Source organism: Planococcus citri, chromosome 3, assembly GCF_950023065.1.
Source record: "Planococcus citri chromosome 3, ihPlaCitr1.1, whole genome shotgun sequence".
NCBI classification, from domain to species: domain Eukaryota; kingdom Metazoa; phylum Arthropoda; class Insecta; order Hemiptera; family Pseudococcidae; genus Planococcus; species Planococcus citri.
This window is the reverse complement of record NC_088679.1, coordinates 44,202,116-44,220,192: the sequence shown is the minus strand read 5'-3', so window position 1 is coordinate 44,220,192 and position 18,077 is coordinate 44,202,116. Positions and strand designations below refer to the sequence as shown.

At 34.0% G+C, this 18,077-nt stretch overlaps 6 protein-coding genes across 9 annotated transcripts in view; 3 read left to right on the top strand and 3 right to left on the bottom strand.

Annotated features, from left to right (window-relative positions):
- Window positions 1-722, top strand: part of LOC135839178 (agrin) — a 200,655-nt gene extending 199,933 nt beyond the window's left edge. For both annotated transcript variants that reach the window (XM_065355090.1, XM_065355089.1), the window contains one exon: window positions 84-722. In XM_065355090.1, coding sequence (XP_065211162.1) covers window positions 84-315 — 232 coding nt within the window. In that variant the 3' untranslated portion in view covers window positions 316-722. The remainder of the gene's footprint in view (window positions 1-83) is intronic.
- Window positions 649-4,476, bottom strand: Mettl3 (methyltransferase like 3). 3 transcript variants are annotated; one of them, XM_065355087.1, is made up of 13 exons: window positions 4,334-4,476; window positions 4,097-4,246; window positions 3,268-3,479; window positions 2,981-3,200; window positions 2,737-2,900; window positions 2,570-2,664; window positions 2,375-2,501; window positions 2,124-2,292; window positions 1,868-2,046; window positions 1,652-1,796; window positions 1,391-1,538; window positions 1,143-1,321; window positions 649-892 (listed from the first exon to the last, which is right to left on the bottom strand). In XM_065355087.1, the coding sequence occupies exons 3-13, from the start codon at window positions 3,392-3,394 to the stop codon at window positions 781-783; spliced, it is 1,665 nt and encodes a 554-aa protein (XP_065211159.1). In that variant the 5' UTR covers window positions 3,395-3,479; window positions 4,097-4,246; window positions 4,334-4,476; the 3' UTR covers window positions 649-780. The 3 variants fall into 3 exon arrangements, with proteins under 3 accessions (XP_065211159.1, XP_065211160.1, XP_065211158.1); XM_065355088.1 differs by having other exon boundaries at window positions 2,761-2,900; window positions 4,097-4,434; XM_065355086.1 differs by having other exon boundaries at window positions 4,097-4,433.
- Tbca (Tubulin binding cofactor A) lies at window positions 3,587-4,099 on the bottom strand. Its single transcript, XM_065355094.1, has one exon. It carries the CDS (start codon window positions 4,074-4,076, stop codon window positions 3,747-3,749), a length of 330 nt encoding a protein of 109 aa, XP_065211166.1. The 5' UTR covers window positions 4,077-4,099; the 3' UTR covers window positions 3,587-3,746.
- Window positions 4,477-4,668: 192 nt separating the features above from the next.
- Window positions 4,669-6,328, top strand: lwr (lesswright). Its single transcript, XM_065355092.1, has 6 exons — window positions 4,669-4,828; window positions 5,045-5,112; window positions 5,187-5,270; window positions 5,340-5,457; window positions 5,531-5,675; window positions 5,751-6,328. Exons 2-6 carry the CDS (start codon window positions 5,047-5,049, stop codon window positions 5,815-5,817), a joined length of 480 nt encoding a protein of 159 aa, XP_065211164.1. The 5' UTR covers window positions 4,669-4,828; window positions 5,045-5,046; the 3' UTR covers window positions 5,818-6,328.
- A 596-nt stretch (window positions 6,329-6,924) lies between these two features.
- Vps35 (Vacuolar protein sorting 35) lies at window positions 6,925-11,127 on the bottom strand. Its single transcript, XM_065355085.1, has 15 exons — window positions 10,730-11,127; window positions 10,432-10,627; window positions 10,211-10,334; window positions 9,940-10,141; window positions 9,678-9,872; window positions 9,512-9,595; window positions 9,243-9,440; window positions 9,017-9,165; window positions 8,736-8,943; window positions 8,542-8,651; window positions 8,286-8,454; window positions 8,033-8,212; window positions 7,728-7,961; window positions 7,500-7,643; window positions 6,925-7,411 (listed from the first exon to the last, which is right to left on the bottom strand). Exons 2-15 carry the CDS (start codon window positions 10,616-10,618, stop codon window positions 7,235-7,237), a joined length of 2,361 nt encoding a protein of 786 aa, XP_065211157.1. The 5' UTR covers window positions 10,619-10,627; window positions 10,730-11,127; the 3' UTR covers window positions 6,925-7,234.
- Window positions 11,128-11,347: 220 nt separating this feature from the next.
- The window catches only part of Galphas (G protein alpha s subunit), a 28,834-nt gene continuing 22,104 nt past the window's right edge, over window positions 11,348-18,077 (top strand). Inside the window, exons 1-2 of the mRNA XM_065355091.1 lie at window positions 11,348-11,793; window positions 12,732-12,804. Of these exons, the coding sequence (XP_065211163.1) occupies window positions 11,655-11,793; window positions 12,732-12,804 (212 nt within the window). The 5' untranslated portion in view covers window positions 11,348-11,654. The remainder of the gene's footprint in view (window positions 11,794-12,731; window positions 12,805-18,077) is intronic.

Sequence of the window (18,077 nt, the reverse complement as noted above, 5' to 3'; positions counted from 1 at the left end):
AGTTGTTGCTCGTGTTGAACCGAATTATTTTTTATTCGTAATCGAAATAGGTACTCATTCAATGGTCATTCGATCGCTTACAGGAAACACGTGTATATTGTTCCGATGAAAAGATGTTTGAGTGGATTCCAATTTCGAGGTTGTCAAAAAATCTGCCCACCTTTGTACGACCCTGTTTGCGGTACTGACAGCAAAACCTACAGTAACGATTGCTTTTTAGAAATGGAAAATTGTAGATCACGTTCACTAGTCTCTAAACAATACTACGGAGTTTGCGGCCAGCCGACGGAAGAACCTAAAAATTACCTTTATTAGACTACTAAGCGAATAAACTGGTGTCCTGAAATTATAAATCTAAGGTGTATTTTTCCCCCGATTCGAAGCGGATGTCTTCTTCTCATTCGAGATACTGTACATATAATTTATTATTTTTTTTAGACTTTCGCTGAAAAGAAATGAAAATTTTTCAATTGTAAATACTCCGCTTTCGCGGTGGCGTTTGGCGTTGAAGGAGTCCCTTTTTATACGATTAAAGATATCAAAATTATTTGTAAACAAACCGGATTTCTCAGTCGTTTATGTAATATTACCATATATTTAAATTTTTCCCTTTTGTATATCTTTTGTCTAGAAATAAGCGATGTGATGTTCATTTTTAATTTATTTAACTCATTTATTTTGAAATAAATATACAAAAATTATAGTAAAAAAAAAGGAAATAAGGTAAGAGTACTTTTTCAAACAAAAATACTAAGTAAAATTTCGTTAGTAATATTTTCCTCAAGTCTTCGTATTAGTCAATGAATATCCATTAGGGTAACGTTTACTATACACAGAAATGATATTTGGATCCACCAATCGGATACCGTCAACTTGATTTCCCAAAGTTATCCTGGAATTTACGAAGGAATTAAGAATTGATAATCTATATAGTAACTACGGCACGACCTCACTTATCCAGATCAAATTAGTGAATTGAGATATGCTAATAATCGAAAATCCGGATGATGCGGAGTCTCACAAAGAAAACGACCAACTATTCGATCATTCGATATAATGTTGAGGGAGAGGGGGAGGGGGATGCAAAAGGTCTGGATAATCGAGGTTCTACTGTAATTAGATCAGTATCCGTATGAACTTACCAGTTTGGCTGAACATTGTGGGCTCTGCCAAACAATTCTATTTTTCTGGTACCGGGAGAAAGACGTTCGATAATACCGTAAATTTCATCTGGTTTATGACTGGTATCTCTAACTTCAGAAACAATTACATCGCAGTCGAGACCGCGATTTAAATTTTTTGGGTTTCCTTTCATACCCACCTAACAAACAGAATTTAAGATTAGGTATAAGCCGCGTTATCGAACTAAATGAATAAATGAGAATCTAACCAGACAATGCTCCTTGCCGTGATTCAACCAATGACCGGTACGTCCAGTTCTAATAATTCTTTGCAGCTGGTTAGTTTTGACCCAAACTAATTCGTCAATATATTCGTAACCCCATAACGTCATACATTCTCTGCCCAACTCCATGGCTCTAAGGTGAAAAAAAAAAAAAAAACAAATACATATTATGTACATTGAAGATGAAATAACAAGAATGCAATTTGATGAAAATGATCACACGTGATGACGTGATTGTACACTAACCTTCCAGTAACCCATAAAAATAATAAGCCTTCGTCTTGTAAATTAGGAACTCCAAGCTGTCGCATTTCGTCATCAGACAAAGTGCCATATGGTAACTCCATGTGAATATCCCAAGGTGGATCAGCCATCACAACAGCAAATTTGCCTAGAAAAAGAATAATACTACGTAAATAATGTTCTATCAGACACTTGATAAATATAGTTGAAAAGACTGACCTAACACAGAGGTATCGAAAAACCTCAAATCACACTGAACCCATTGAGGAGGATGTAAAATGGTATTTTCTTGAATGGATACTTTTTTCTTCGTGTTGGAGTTCCAATCAGGATCCTGATTCCACCCATTATTTTTACTATCGTCGGAAAATATTTTATCCACTTCGTAGTGAACGTATCTAAAATTTAGGCACAACGATTAGTAAGCAACTTGGCCGAGATAAAAATACAAAACATACAAGTCTGTATCGATTACTTGCAAGTATCCATATGAAAACAGGTGTTTAAATAAGAACAGTCTCCTAAGCTCTCTTCGGTATGAGGTTCGATTATCTTCTTAAAATGTAATTTTTTACAATTCTCGTTACCTTCTAGACAGCACTCGATTCTTGTTCTATGTGAACAAAATTCCATCACCTGAGTACCTAAAAAAACGTAAAAAAATGTTCACATAAAAAGGTATTACAACAAGTGTTGTCTTGTTAAGAATAACGAATATTTCAATACCTCCTTGAGATCGAAATCTTTCTGTTAAGGAACGTTGTTTGGTAGTTGGCTTGCTTAATAAATCTAAAATTTCTTCTCCTATTCGTTTCACTTGTTTTTCTCTAATCGACGGAGTACTAATTAAAGACTGGAAAACCGAACGATTAAAAAAAATATACCTAACGTTATAAGCAATTAAAAGACACGAATACTAACCATGATTTCATTTACTGGTTCGTTTCTAATTTCTTTTAGTTTTCTGGAATGTTCAGTTACATTACTCGAAATGGAATCGTCATCAATGGCACAACCTTTTAAAAAATAAAAAAATATTAAATCAGTCAAAAATAGCAAATGAGTCAATATTTAACTTGAATTCGCACTTTTTCTTTTATTTTCAGTTTTACCGGTTGATTCGTGCACACTGTTATCAGTATTTGACTTTAGGCCCGTTGAAAGCAGTTCTGCAACCATTGTAGTCAACTTACTATTTTCTGTGGTTGTTACTTCAAGAATAGATTCACCATCTTTACAGTTTTCATTAGTACTGCAAAAAAAAATTGAATAAATTTGTTTAAGAACACATACTCGCATTAGTATATTCTGAACAGTAGCATGAAGCATTACCTTATTAATTTCTGCGATGAAAATTTATTGAGCAAATTATTGACTAAGGTATGAGTTATTTCAGATTCTGGAAACGACTTTTTCAACGTAGTCAAAAGTTGGCTGGATGTAACGGGCAGAGTGAGATTAGTGTTGGATAATTCTTGTAACAAATGACGCTCCACATCTGACTCACTGTTTTTAACGTCGGTTCCAATTCCAGATTGATTTTCTTCATTTCCTAGAACATGAAATATGCAATAAGCAAACAGTCGGTTTGAAATATACGAATATTTTCAAAACAGTACCTATTGGAGAAGTCGCTGCAGTTTCAACCAGCAAGTGTTGTCTTTCAGATTTTCTTTTTTGTAACTTTTCACGTAAGCTGTTACGTTTATTTTTCATGGATTGAATATTTTGCCAAGCATCCGACATTTTGACGAGCAATTATAGCACAAATATAAGCTCATAAATGAAACTAATAGAAATGTGACGGGTTGTAAAAGTTATCGTAGGTAACCTAGAATAAAAGTCCCGAGTAAAAAGATCGTTTTAAACAGTCTTACACGCACAAGCACAGGCAGTGAATCACACAGTTCAATTCAAAATAAATAAAGTTTTTTACGATCAATAAATAAATGTGTATATTATTGTGAAAACTTCACCGATTAGAATTTCAAATAAAAAAAAGAAAATGTATAAAACAGTGCAAAATATCACGAATCGAATAAAAAGGTTAGCACAATACAAAACTTGGAAAAAATCGAAACGAGTACGAGCTAAGAAACTAAACGAGATGCGGTTCAGCGTCTTTTAAAACTATAAGCGCTCCTTCATATATTTCACTTTCCTTTGGAACATCGGTCGCTCCTTCTACAGTCATTTTTAAATCGTCAAACGCTTTATGTAATCTCCTCAGCGTATCCGGTACCATCATATTTGCCTCCTTCAATACTTCGTGTTGCTTTTTAATAAAATATTCGTCCCTGCCTTCGTCTTTATAAGTCTTCAATTTTTCTTGTAAACTTGTGGCTTCTTGCTCATACATAATTTTCTCTTTGGTGAGACGTCTCAAAATTCCGGTCTTTATCTTCAGATTTTTCGCTTGACCTTCCATTTTCACAAAAAGGTATTTACCTGCTCAACTTTCGAATGATTTTCTTCAAGGATATTAGAATAATGTCGCGAAGTTTGAAAATCTGCGACTTCTCGTAACCAAGCAACTTTTGGAATCTACGATAGATCGATTTACGCAATTCTGGTTCGCCACAGAAACAGTGTCCAAAGCTGTCAAATTATGACATACGATACCATCAGCAAATTTTACAGCATCGCAATAACGATAACGAAAGCCGGATTAATTTATGTACTTACTAAATTCACTTAAATTTCAAAAAAGTTGATTCGGATTCGGCTAAATAGAAATTGAAAGTTTCCTTGCAAAATGAAAACTTTTGTAATCGTTGATTTTTTATTTTTTATGGACTTTCGAATGTCTTCGAAAGCTCAAGTGCCCGGTTATAATTTTCATTTTCATTTGAATACTCAGCAAACTAATAGATGGCGTAAGCAAAATTTCATTCTAATAACCAATGAAAATGAAGGAAAGATGATAATAGTTTTCTTTTACGCTATCTGCCGAGCTTATTGTGTTCTACTGTGTTCTGTTTTTGAATTGAAATAAGCTGGGCCGTCGACGATCTTCCATTCTCCATTCCGTCCATCCCGTCCCCGGCGTCCCCTGTCTATCGCTGTTTCGCGTTTGTCTATTATTTTTTCGTAAGGTTCTTTTCGAGTTTCCAGTGTGTTATTTTGTAATTTCATAATTTGTGAAATCAATTTTCAATTTACGTTTTCATTAAATATAAAGTAAGTTGTATGATGTATGAAGTACCTTATTGCATTAGCTCCTCAGTAGTTTCGTTTTGACGAATAAACGGGTTCAAATATTCAATTCGGCTGGTGTTATTTCTTTTCATATTGCCAAACAGCCGTGGCAGACGGCAGTTTACCTCCAAATTTACGTTTCGGTATTGTTCTTAAGCGGTGTTCGTTATTCTGTATTAATCTTTGCTTATTTTACAGCAATGGCGGGCATAGCTATAGCACGATTGTCCGAAGAAAGGAAGGCATGGAGAAAGGATCATCCTTTCGTAAGTTGTTGATACCCACTGTAATATGTCTCATCATCATCAGTGTGATGTATTAAATGATTTCGCTATTTCAGGGGTTCGTGGCTAGGCCTACCAAAAACCCAGACGGAACATTGAATTTATTAAATTGGGAATGTGCAATTCCGGGGAAAAAGAACGTAAGTAGTTGATAATTTCTTCTGAATGTAAATCGTAAATTATTATAATCGGCGAAATGTTGATTGCAGACCCCATGGGAGGGAGGGTCATACAAATTGCGTATGATTTTCAAAGACGACTACCCAGCAACGCCTCCTAAATGTAAATTTGAACCTCCTTTGTTCCATCCAAATGTATATCCATCAGGTATGTCTTTATGCTGCAACTTGCGTCCAACTTGTTACATCAGCATACGAGTTAACTCGTTGTTTTCTTCCAGGAACCGTATGCTTATCAATTTTAGACGAAGAAAAGGATTGGCGGGCCGCCATTACAATTAAACAAGTGTTATTAGGTATTCAAGATTTATTAAACGAACCAAATATTAAAGATCCGGCCCAGGCCGAAGCGTACACGATCTATTGGTAAGAAAGCTGACAGTTCTTTTCCGGTGAGATTTATTGCTCGCCATAATTATTGACATACTGTTGTGTTTTCAGTCAAAATCGTTTGGAATATGAGAAAAGAGTAAGGGCGCAAGCTAGGGCGATGGCACCACAAGAATAAAACGGAAGAACGAAGTTTGCTTGTAAAATTCCTTATCTGTTGAATTAATTTTTTAAATTGTATCCTATAAGTGTATTCAATATTCTTTCTTGTAATGAAATATTTTATTTAGAATAATTAGTGATTTGATACAAGAAAAAATTTCGTATGGTAACTTCGATTACTTGATTTGGAAATGATAAATTGATCTTTACAAAGGTACATTGCATTTTCGTTTGGTTATTGTTTTGAATAGTTCGTTTCATTTTCGATGAAATTGTGATCGTAATTTCTTTAAAAATGCTGGTGTAAATACATTTTTCCAAAATCTATGTTTTCAAAGCGATGGAAATATCAGAAAACAATGTGCGATTATATTTAATTATTGAATTTATTGTATTATGTAATGCCGTATTTCGTTTTTTTGTACTTATTGCTAAAAAATGACTTATTCCTGTGGAAAAATTGAATGTAAGTTATTGTTATTTGTACCTACTGATTTCTTATCGAATATAAATGTATCGTACCACGATTTCGTTCAATTTTGGCGTTATTTATTAAATGAGGATACGATTCAACTTCATCTGGCTGTCGCTCGATGGTATAAGTTGTACGTTATTTTTCACCTTTTCTACTAGTGAAAGACCCATGTTATTCCTTCAAATGAAATCATATTCTTTTTATGGAGTATTCGCTTCTGTTCTATCACATTGGTTTGCGTTAATCTTCTCTGAGCATCGTGTATAATGAACTTGAAATATCAATTATTGCTAATTTTGGGTTGATCCTGCATAAGTACAAGTGCCTCCTTCCTGAATTTGGGACCACCTGATAGAATAATTTTGACAGTAATTTGAAGAAGTTATGTTATTGTTCTTGTAATGAACATTTTCCAATAGTTATTGATTATCTGGAAATGGAGTATGGACCCTCCCTGCTTTAGGATTCGAAACTAGCCGTGCGCAACTTACTTTTTTCCAAGTAGTCTTTTGTCATTCGTATTTCGCTGCTAGTAGATCAATAACATGGCAACACTGTAAGCTTGAAAATTTTCAATAAAGTTTGATAGTTTGTATTAGGAGAATATGAAACGGAAGAAAGTATATTCGTCGTAAAACAACCCGTACAATAAATTGAATGTTTTATATTTCGATTTAGAACATTTGAATATGGTTAAAAAATGATTTAACAAAGTTTAAACTTTAATATACCAACAATTAACAAAATATAGTTTGAATAGTTTAAGAATAAAATATAAATATAACAAAAAAAATTAAATATAAATTCATTTGTAAACATTCACTCACACACATCATTCACAAAGTTCTTAATTACACTGTTGTTTAAATATTTTCCTATCGATTATGGCCAGCAGATTATCGATAAAAAATTTGTGGGATATAATTTGTAGGTAAATAAAGAACATGAAATCACAAATTTACAGCACTAAACCTTCATAGTTCACGGTTTCCTCAGTAGTATCCATTCTATTTTTGAGGTGCGACAGCGTATTGTTAAAATGTTTGCTGATTTGCTGAGTTTCATCGTTGTTTTCCAAATTTGACAGTTCATCTCGAATTTTTGATATTAATTGATTAAGCATATCCACGGAAACCTAAAAGAAAAGGTTATTGAAACGTAGAATGAGATGAATAATTTCAATTTCGAAATGTGAAACACATTATTGCTTCATCGTTACTTACAAACTCATTTCCACGTTCGAAGAAAAATATATAATGATTCAATAATTCTATAAATAATTGTATTTGAACGCTAGAATCCATGCACTGATTTGCAATACGACAACCTTTTTTCAAGCATTCCAATACTCGTTTACCATCTTTTAGCTGAAAATTTACAGAGTTATTGCACCGTAAAAGATATAGGTAGTGTAGTATGTAGCTTATAAAGAACACTAAATGTATACCTACCGGTTCGTTATTAATGGTTTTTCCGGACCAAAATAAATGAGAACATGTAGCCACAGCTCGACACTGATCTGGCTTTTTGAGAAGCTTCGAAGCGGCTAAAGCACACTGCGTACGAACAGGTTCAGCATTCTCTTCTCCAAAACAGCTCAATTTTTCGAATACACCGATTATCAACGTGATGGCTGCTAGTTGGCATTTACTTTCGGAAATTTCGTCTTCGTACAGAGAAAATGCCTGTAGGAAAATAAACGTTTCAACAAAATTGCAACGTATTACGCTTCGTTTTTATGTAGAGAGATATTCACCTGTGATAAGAATTCGTAAGCGACCGTTTCACGATTTTCAAAATTGGTTTGGCCAATTGTCAACACTCCATGCAAAAATAACCGCAGAGGTAACTCGGCTAACTCTGCTTTTACTAAAACCATTATAGTTTGGTGACAGAATTGGAAAATTTTTTGACATTTCTTCTCCCAAAATTCGTCCTTTCAACATCAGACACACGTTAGTTAATTCATAAGCGAAATTGTTAGGAATGGAGATTAACTCAGAACTCACTTCATCAGCCAACGAACTATATTTTAAAGCTAATTGATATGCCTGAAACACCAGAGGAGGTAACGAATAACTGACCCTCTTGTTTCCACCAGCACTTAGATATTTCTTGGCAGTACTAAGGATTAGATACTGTTGATCAGGTAATTCTGATTTGAGCTGATGAATAAACCTATTGACCGTAAAAATTATCAATATAAAATTTGAAACACAAAATAACAATTTTTTGTGAAAATCGCAAAGTTTAACGGTTTTTTACCTCGCTACTAGAGCCTGTTCTTCAGCGAATTCTTCTGGATCTTCTTCCACAATTGGCTGATCCGATTGATCTTCCGTTAACGATGAAATCATGACTAAAACTTGATCAACCTAGAACAAGATGATAAAAGAATGCTTGACGCTTCTCAACTCAAAGTAGGCATTACCAGGAAATAAAAATTACAAAACACTTACCAATTCTTGGGTCGGTATGAACGTGTTATTATTCAAAACGTTATTCACCAAATATAACGCTAACGTTTTTCTACCGGTGTAATCGAAACATTCCATTAAACATCCATAATGTTTTAATTCTAATATAGTAAGGATATTATTAAAGTAGTCGACGGGTAATTTCATGAGACGATTCAATTCTCGCGAAACAGCGCTTTTATATCCAACTCTAAAAGCAGTATCATAAAATTTAAAATGTGTATTACTTCAATCGACAATTTTACAATAGGCAAGTAACGTACTTTTCAATTTTCAGCTTGGCAAAAATATCGATAGTGGTTTGCAAAACTTTATCGACAAAATCTATTCTATCGGAGTAACATTTGAGAGCTAAATTTATCAAAGCAACTTGTAGAGAAACTTTATCTTCGGGAGGCATATCAACACGACACTACGAAATGAAAATACATTAATTTCATGTTTAGGCTTGGTTTACAAGCGATGCCATAATTTTTCTAATGCACTAACTTGCAATATAGAGGCAACTTGGTCAGAAAATATATCGAACAACTGCAAACTCTCCGTGTCTTGATTGTTTTGAGTATAATTGGCCAAGCGATCGATCATCAAGATGATAATATTTTTTACATTTACACCCGGGTGAAGTTCTTCACACGACTTTAAAAACATACTCAAAGTAGACAAATGGAATTCATCAGGGAACACCTGCAAAGTCGCGAAGAGTTAAAAGTAATAACACGCGTTTAACACGATCCTCCAAAGATGATCTAAATTACCTGTATGATGCACTCCATTAAATATTCTTGAGCTATAGGATCACGACAACTCACAACTTGTTCCAGAATACCTGGCAATACAACCTGAAAATTGAAAAAAAAATTATCATCCCAAAATCACTAAAACTTTTACACCGGTCTTTGAAAAAGCAAACAAAAAACATACTTTGCGATATTTTTCTAACGTGATCGACTCCAATTGTGATAAACGCACTAAATTAGTTCCAACCAATATTCGGAGCTCTTCTCGTTCTTTTTCTCTTCGTTCTCTATCTCTCGAATGTCCCTGATGTTGCATGCGTACCCAAAGTTTATTCATTTCAGCGAAATTCATCAGAACAAAATCTATCGAGTCTCGAACCTGCAAGCGGATCACCAGTATTGCTATTGCTCGCAATTCACGACATTTGTACATAATAAAAACTTACAGTTCCTTGAGGATCATCTCCGGTTTCTTCGGGAGCGTCTGGTAACACGTTACGAGTGCACTGAAGTAAATAATTTCTCAAGAATAATCCACGAAGTGGATGCTGGACACCTCTACACATCTCTACCAAGTCTTTGAGAAGATCTCTCTTCAAAGTTGGATTCGATTTTATGTACACTAGTCCAACAGTGATTAATAAATATCTGAAAAAACAGAATATGTAAGATGACGCGTAATATTCAAAGCCTGATTTCATATCGTTAGGTACTTACAATCGAGGAACAATATTGCCCGCATACTGCACCAATTCGTACAAATCGTTAACTTGTCTTCCTTTTTGAAATTCATCCAATAAGTAAATTTCCAAATAACGGAGTTCATCCGTGATCGATATATCTATAAAAGAATAAGGAATTCTACCCGAAAATATTATCTACACACGTCAACTCGTAGGTACACAAATATCTAATTAAGCAAAACAATCAAAGGATACATAATTCATAGTAGTTTTTAGGCGACAATAACGACGTTCGTAGTTCATTCAACATATTCGAAGCGTGTTTCAGCGATTCCATCAGTTTATTCTTGTCCAAACAACGTTTCATGTGATTTGCTTGAACATGAACAAGCCCTTTTGCTTCTTCTAGCATTCGCTCTTGCTCTTCGAATTGTCCCGTCATTGTGAAAGTCTGTGCATAAAAAACACATTTCGTTCAAGTCGATAACATAAATTCAAATATTACAAGAGAATCCACGAAAACACATCGTAGAAAAAATGACAAATAATTTACCTCGGTGATGTATCGGTGCGGAAATGAGATAAGAATATAACTATCACCAAAGGTTTTCTACTAGTGAGAATCAAATAGAAATTCACTACATTTATACAAATTTATAAAAACTATATAAAAACACTTTTGAGTTTTGAGTCATTGAAATTATCAGCGCTAATTCTGATATATACGAATAATAAACAAACTGCTAACTTATCTGGAATGAAACACTGAACCCAATGAATTACTTTGAAATAATAGATAATGTTCAAACTTTCAAAAAGCTATGTATAATTAGAGTTCAAAACAATAGTAGTATGCGATAATTTTAATATAAATATTATAAAATAAAATACGGCGTCAATTCACTACGATCTTCCATGTCACATCTACATCCAGATGTGTGATGTGATGAGAGAGAGAGAGAAATAAAAAAAAAATAAAAAATAATCATAAATGTATTGTTGCCAATACAAAGCACTCAAATTTCAGTCAACTTAAATAGCGAATTTTCGCACTTTCTGCGAGCACAACATGAAATTTTGCCTGTTTTCTCTTTTGTTATTTACAAGTGCTGCGCATCCAGCACTGAAAGGAAAAACTGGCGCTAGCGTTCTTTTTCAGAATTTGTACTCGCAGAATTCATAACTTGGAGAAAAATGCATAATTTATATCTCGCTGTGTAGGTGTTGTTGGTGTTATTATCGTAGCAGAGAGGTGTATCTTGTTTTGTGATTAGTGTTTAAGCAAAATGAATTATTATTTTGTAAATTGCGGTGGTGTATATAATAGTGTAAAACGAAGTGTTGAAATCTTTTTCGTTGATTACGAACTAAAGTGCTTTAATTGATTGTAGTGCAAAATAGGTGACTGGTCCGCCGCGGAAAGGCAGCGCTACTCCCTTTTGTGCTGCCAAATTACCAAAATAGGCTGGCCTAATGTTATGGGGTGCTTTGGAAGTGCAAGCTCGAAGGCGGACCATGAAGAGACCAAAAGGGGAAAGGAAACGAACAAAAAGATAAATCAGCAATTGCAAAAAGATAAACAAGTTTACAGAGCAACACACAGATTACTGCTACTAGGTACATAATCATAATCTCCAAATTCAATATAACTGATAACTCGTTCACTGTATCATTTTATATTACCACTAATTCTCGTCAATGTACTGCATGAGCTTCGCCCAAACACCCTCGAACTATCTTACGTACATATTCGTTACAATAGGTGTTCCAAATTCCAGATTTGACTTGTTCTATCAAAAGTACTATTTCTTTGGAATACACTCATTTCGACCTGCAATTTGAATCTAGGTGTGTTTGCGCACTCGTTGAATGTACAATGCATTCGAATCGTGATTAGGATTCAGATCGTGGAAATCAACATCGTATGATCAAACACAATTTCGTGTATTCGTTACTCTGAACTACTTGTTAGCAGTGATCCAAATGTTATCTGTTGTCACACAATTTGGCCAATTTAATTTACTCGAAATTTTTACTTTCAAATCGAATCTTTGTCACCAGTTTTACCTTTGAAAGGCCCTCAAATCATGTAAATATGTTTTCCTACTGTAAACGTTGGATTGAATGCGATAAAATGTAAAATTCTGCATTTCTATGTTAACTCACAAAAGCCCACCATATCCGCACGCGAACTCGATGCCTGAATTAAATCGAAATTGGTTATAATGCTCGACTGAGATGTAGTTCTGTGTATGTATCTCCTTCGAGATAGTTCTTTCTTTTCATCGTGGACTATTTATGGAATACTCATGGCGTTATTTTGAAATATTGAAATGAGTGTAGATTATTATGAAAGTCAGACTTACCTACAGAGATTCGATATAGGTTTCATAAATACGTTTGAGCAAGGATAGTTTTTGTAAAAAGTGGTCTCTAATTTTATATTTTTACTTTTTATTGGGTACCTAGTTGACTTAATTATAAATTTAAAACATCGGATTTTAATGTATTAAAGTTTGATTGTTGGATTAATTTGAGGCTTTTTTTTGTTACAGGCGCTGGAGAATCAGGAAAAAGTACTATTGTGAAACAAATGAGAATTTTACACGTAAATGGATTCAGTGAAGAGTATGTATCATTTTGTAAAATGTACTCGTATTTTTACCAATTTTCAATATCCAATACCCATCTCTTCTACGTGTACATTGATAGTGTTGTAGTATTGTTCTATTCTGTTTTCAAGTGCCTTTTTTGCTATCAAGATTTCGTTATTTGATTTTTAATTATGAACGTAGTCGTGGTCCTTTTCTCTGCAACATATTTGTCTATTAACTTTTTTAAACACACTGTCCTTTAAAGAGCTTGGAAATGTGAGTTTTTGCTGCTGTTGTTCTGTCAGCCTTCTTCTATTTTCTTGGTGTGCCATTCGAAATCTGACGATTGATGTTTCTCTGGATTTCGATTAAAGAATACGACTCCATATCTCTTGAAAGTCCTAATTTTTCTTTACTTGCGTTTGTAACTGATGATTTGAGCCATTTTTGTCGAGCACCATTCTCGAGCAGTTTTTGTTGGCTTTTTTTGGGAGGTTCGAATTTCGTATTCGTTTCCCAACATTGCCAGTGATTCGAGAATGATGTGTACGCGTGCTCTTGAATTTTGGTATTTCATATTAATCGAGTGATTATTGTATTGTTTATTTTCTGTATTCCATTCCTTTTTGGAAGAGATTGTGTTCTCTGTGTGTTAAAAATGTCAATATTTTATTCTTCATATTTGTTTCTTTCACTGTTTTGCTTTCGACAGTTTTCACGTCTTTATGGACGTTTTTCTTACTGGGTTTCATCTTTTGATCTTTCTGATGCTTATTTCGTAATTGTCACTTTTCTACGAAACACGTTAATTTTTATTATTCATCTTCACGTATTTCTGGAGAATAAATTTCAATTTTTGCGAGGGAATGCAAAAATGACAAATCACACTACTAGCATTTTACTGTTGCTCGACTATGTAAATTTCTAAAGTAAGGAAATTACTAACGTATTCTAAAAAAAAATAACGAGAAATGTCCTCAAATCTAAACTGAGGGCTTATTTACGTACTTGTCACGCATAAAGTTTGATTGCTGGTAATATACAAACATTCGCACACTTGTTAATTTGCTGTCACGTGGTATTCAAATCCCCAAGTGCTCGTGAAAGTTTGCTTTGAACTTTGAAGACACTAGTCACTCTGCCCTGGAAGTCCTAATATAGGTGCAATAGGTGTTGAAGTGATTACTGGAAATATGCCAGTGGTGGATACGACAGACTGGAAGCATAATTTCCCGAGACATAAAAGGGTGTATTGCATTTAATAAATTGATGTATCGTATGTATAATTCTCGATGGCGGTTGGGATTTACCCTATGTACGCTTTTTCGCCCACGTTTAACGAGATTTTTTGGCACTTCACGCGTAATTAACGCTGCTCGTACATTGTATCGATGATCCTCAGCTCGACTTATAGTATGTTGCTCATTTTTCGCGGTTTTCTTAAAAAAAAAATCACGTTTGCAGAATTTTGGCACTATTTTGCTAGTATTTTAGATTCACAATGATGGCTTGTCATATTTTGGCGAGTTTGATGAAAGCGTAGCATTCAAATCTGTTCATTAGATGTACACCGCGGGTATCAGATTAATTTTAATGCTGCAAAACGTTATATTTTCTTGGTACAGACTTCATGTAACGTCTTGAAACGATGGGCTTTAAAACACGCAGGGTGGGCCATTCATAGTGTCGTTGCAACTTTGAAGGTAAGCCAAAAAAACAACGAGTAGCGATAGAGCTTTCAAATATACGGCATCGTCTCCACCCTTTCGCACCTGAAGGCTTATTTTGGCTGATTTAGGGTAAACGGATACTGAAAGCAGATTCTAGATGTCGAAAAATGTATGTACGAGTATGTATGTCTGGGTAATGAACTGGGTAACTTTGAAAATTTTAAATGTTGCACTTCGTTGTTATCCCATCCGCATTTTCCTGAAAGAAGGCCATTGAAAGTCTGCTAATTCACACGTCTTAGAATTTGTGTACGAAATTTTTTGAAAATGATGAATCATTTCATCGTATTTGTGCATAGGAAAAATTTTGTGCTAACGTGCGAGTTTTCTGGTTTAAGATATTGCAAACATGATGCTGCAAGTCTAATATGTGGTTTGAAAAATCACTGATTTTTTGAAAATTCCCTTAGATGTTGAGATTGCGCTATAAAAGGTCCGTTCTGTGTATAGTTCATCTTGAGTTTGAACTATTGTATGAACAGTTTTGTAATCCCCTGTTTAAAAGAAAAGAGAAGCTATTGAACCTCTTGGTGGTTTATTTTATATAAATTATGATTTTTTGTACCTGCCATTCTACTTTTCCAATTTTTTCCCTGTGCCTAAAACAACCACAGAAGCAATCTAGATTGAAAATTTTAAAAATTCACAGCTCTCCTCGACAAAAATATATGTACTCGTAATTCCGAACTGGCAGAGACAGATTTTGAAAAAATGGTGTGTAATTGGTCAAATGGGCAACTCAATAACAAGCAACAACCGTGAGCATTCATGCTAAAGTTAATTTGAACAGATTCTATGGTGTTTTTTTTTTTGGAAAACTTAAATTTCCAAAATGCTGCTGAAGCCTCCGAAGTGAAAGCCAGCCTACTGAGCACGTTGCAATTAGGGTACAGGGTGAATGTCAGCTTTCCGTCTTTCTGGAGGCTTCAGAACTGCTCAAACCGGCTAGAAACCATTTCCAATCAATTCGGCGGGTTTTAAGTAGCGTAAATTGCATACTCGTATACCAAATTTCAGCGTTCTAGGCTAATTTGATCAAATTTTGATTTCTTTTTCCATTTTGGGCCCAAACTTGATTTTTTAAAATCCATTCAAAGTCGAAAAAAGCATTTGAGCACCTGAAATTTTGGCTGTTGGCATATTTTTGCGTGCTCTTTCGATCTGGCTTCAAAAATTTTTTTACCAGTTGGGATACCTACCTTGTCAGATATTTCTCTGATGTGAAAATTGTGGGTAAATTTATTATTCATTTATTGTTTATGAAATTTTTGATAAACTTCCGCCACTGTTCATAATTAGTCTTTTGAAAAGCTTCAATTAATGCGCCATTTTTAGTATAAAAGATTCAAAACGCAAAAAAATGATATTTACCAGATTTCTTGACCGATTTTTTGAAATATGTATGTTGAAAATGAAATTTCAATAACACTTCAGAAGGCATTATTGAATATTTCTCATTTCCCATGATATTGAGGAAAAATAAACTTGAAGACGGGATAAAACCCTAAAAATTTTCAATCTGATACTGACAGGTTTTATTTCTGGCGATGCATGTACTGTGTATTATCCCCGAATATTTCAATGCAATAGAAATCATACCAAAATTTTTTCCAAATGTCAAAAAATTACTTCCAAAATTGAAGCTTTATGCTTACGCAAAATGATGGATGGATAGAATTTAAGGGGTACCCAATTTAAAACCTGCGCTTTTTATCGTATTCTTTCGGTGTCAATTGACGACCTTCTTTTCAATAATCCCCTCCCACTTTTCAAAAAAGCGCATTTCGGTCTATTCTAGTAGCTGTCGTAGAAATTTCTCATATCATATACTTGAAACATTTGGTGAAAAACATCTGTTCGCTTTTCTTGAGATATTTCTTATGCGGACATTTTTAAAAGAATTGAAATTATTGTTTGCCACTATGCTCGTAATTGACTGTATGGAATATAAACAAATATTCTTCATCAATTGTTGTTTTTTTTTCATAATTAGCGTTTTCGAATAATTTTGTGATTTTTATGGTTTTTGAATTTTTAATCATTTTAGTAGGTAGTAGGTACCTAATCATTTTTTTAAAAAATTTTCTAATGAATCTGATGCTTGTTTGGTTATTATTCGTCGATTTTGTAAAATTTTCTAATACACCGCAGTCTGTTTTGATGAATTGATTCAACATCGTCACCCTTTTCTCTATATTTTTGAGAATTTTTATGAATTTTTACTTCATATGAGTAAATTAAATAATGATGAAATTGTTGCCTTTTGATTATACCTTTTACGATCAAGACAGATTTCTTTCAAGTAACAAAACTCGTAGATATAAAATGACGGAATTTCAATTATGTTTTTTCACTTTTTGCTTCATCGTAAGATGTGTTTTTAATTCACATATGCTGAATAGTTTTTCGCTGTTTTCTTCTTCTTCTTTTTTTTTTTGTGGTAAATGAATGTTGAAATGCTGAGAAAATTTTCAACCCTAAAGAAGATCGAACCGAATTTGTCTACTTACAAAAAAATGTACTAAATATGAATTTAAATTACAAGACGTAAGAAATAGAAACAAATAAAGACAGCTTGAAATGGTTTCGTATTTAAATTCATAATTATAAATTTAAGAAGTGATTTCTTACGTAAGAATACTAATTGTGAGAACATGATACAGTATTATTGAAGCGTACAGAGAAATAATAATTGAAACATTGGTACACGCAATTTCCAGTGTTTTGGCTGAATGCCATTATTATACGCTGTGAAATTTTGTATATAATGGCACCGAGAACGACCTCGAGTTGATGCTATGTTTTGTTCTGGTAGCACTGGCGCTTCCATGGAATCAAAGTCATTGATCACATGATCGATCGGTATTCGTTTTGTAGTCCACCTACATATTAGTGAAAAATTGTAAAAAGGAGAGTGTCAAGTTGAAAATATTTACTCGAATTTTTATTTTAAAAAAGGTCATCATCACTCAAGCACATTTTCACGTGCATGTTTCATGCACCGGCTCTTTCCCTAATTTTCCTGTAAAAAATACTAGTTTCCCTACCTACGAGTATGTAGTTGTAAGATGAAGACTCGTTGCTAAGCCCCCTTTAGCTACGTTTCTGTTTCCAAGCATCCCTAATAGTGGAACATTACGTCAAAAAATTGTATTCCAAGTGAAGAATTGTGCTTGCTGATATTGTCATGTCGTTGATGGTAAAGATGAACTAAACCATTGCGGTATTAAGGCACCACCGGCATCGTTACCAAGCTTCATCGAACGCGGTTAAAAATCGGAAATCGTTTTCGTCGCTTTTTTGCTTTTACAGAAAATGAATAAAAACATTTCGAGCGAAGAATGCGATTGGAGACAAAAGAGAAGAAAACTCAAAAAAAAGCCAGTGGCGTACAATGGACGAGCGAAAGGGAGCGTATGCCAGTGTTCGTAATTACGCTACCCGAACTTATCGAATATCTCCCAGTCGAACACATTAAAATAATTAGGTGTTAACTGCTTCCTGAAAGCTAATGAGAAATTTCATTTTCTTGAAATCCGAATCAAGTTGCCTTTAGTTATCTTTGTTATTCTTTTTT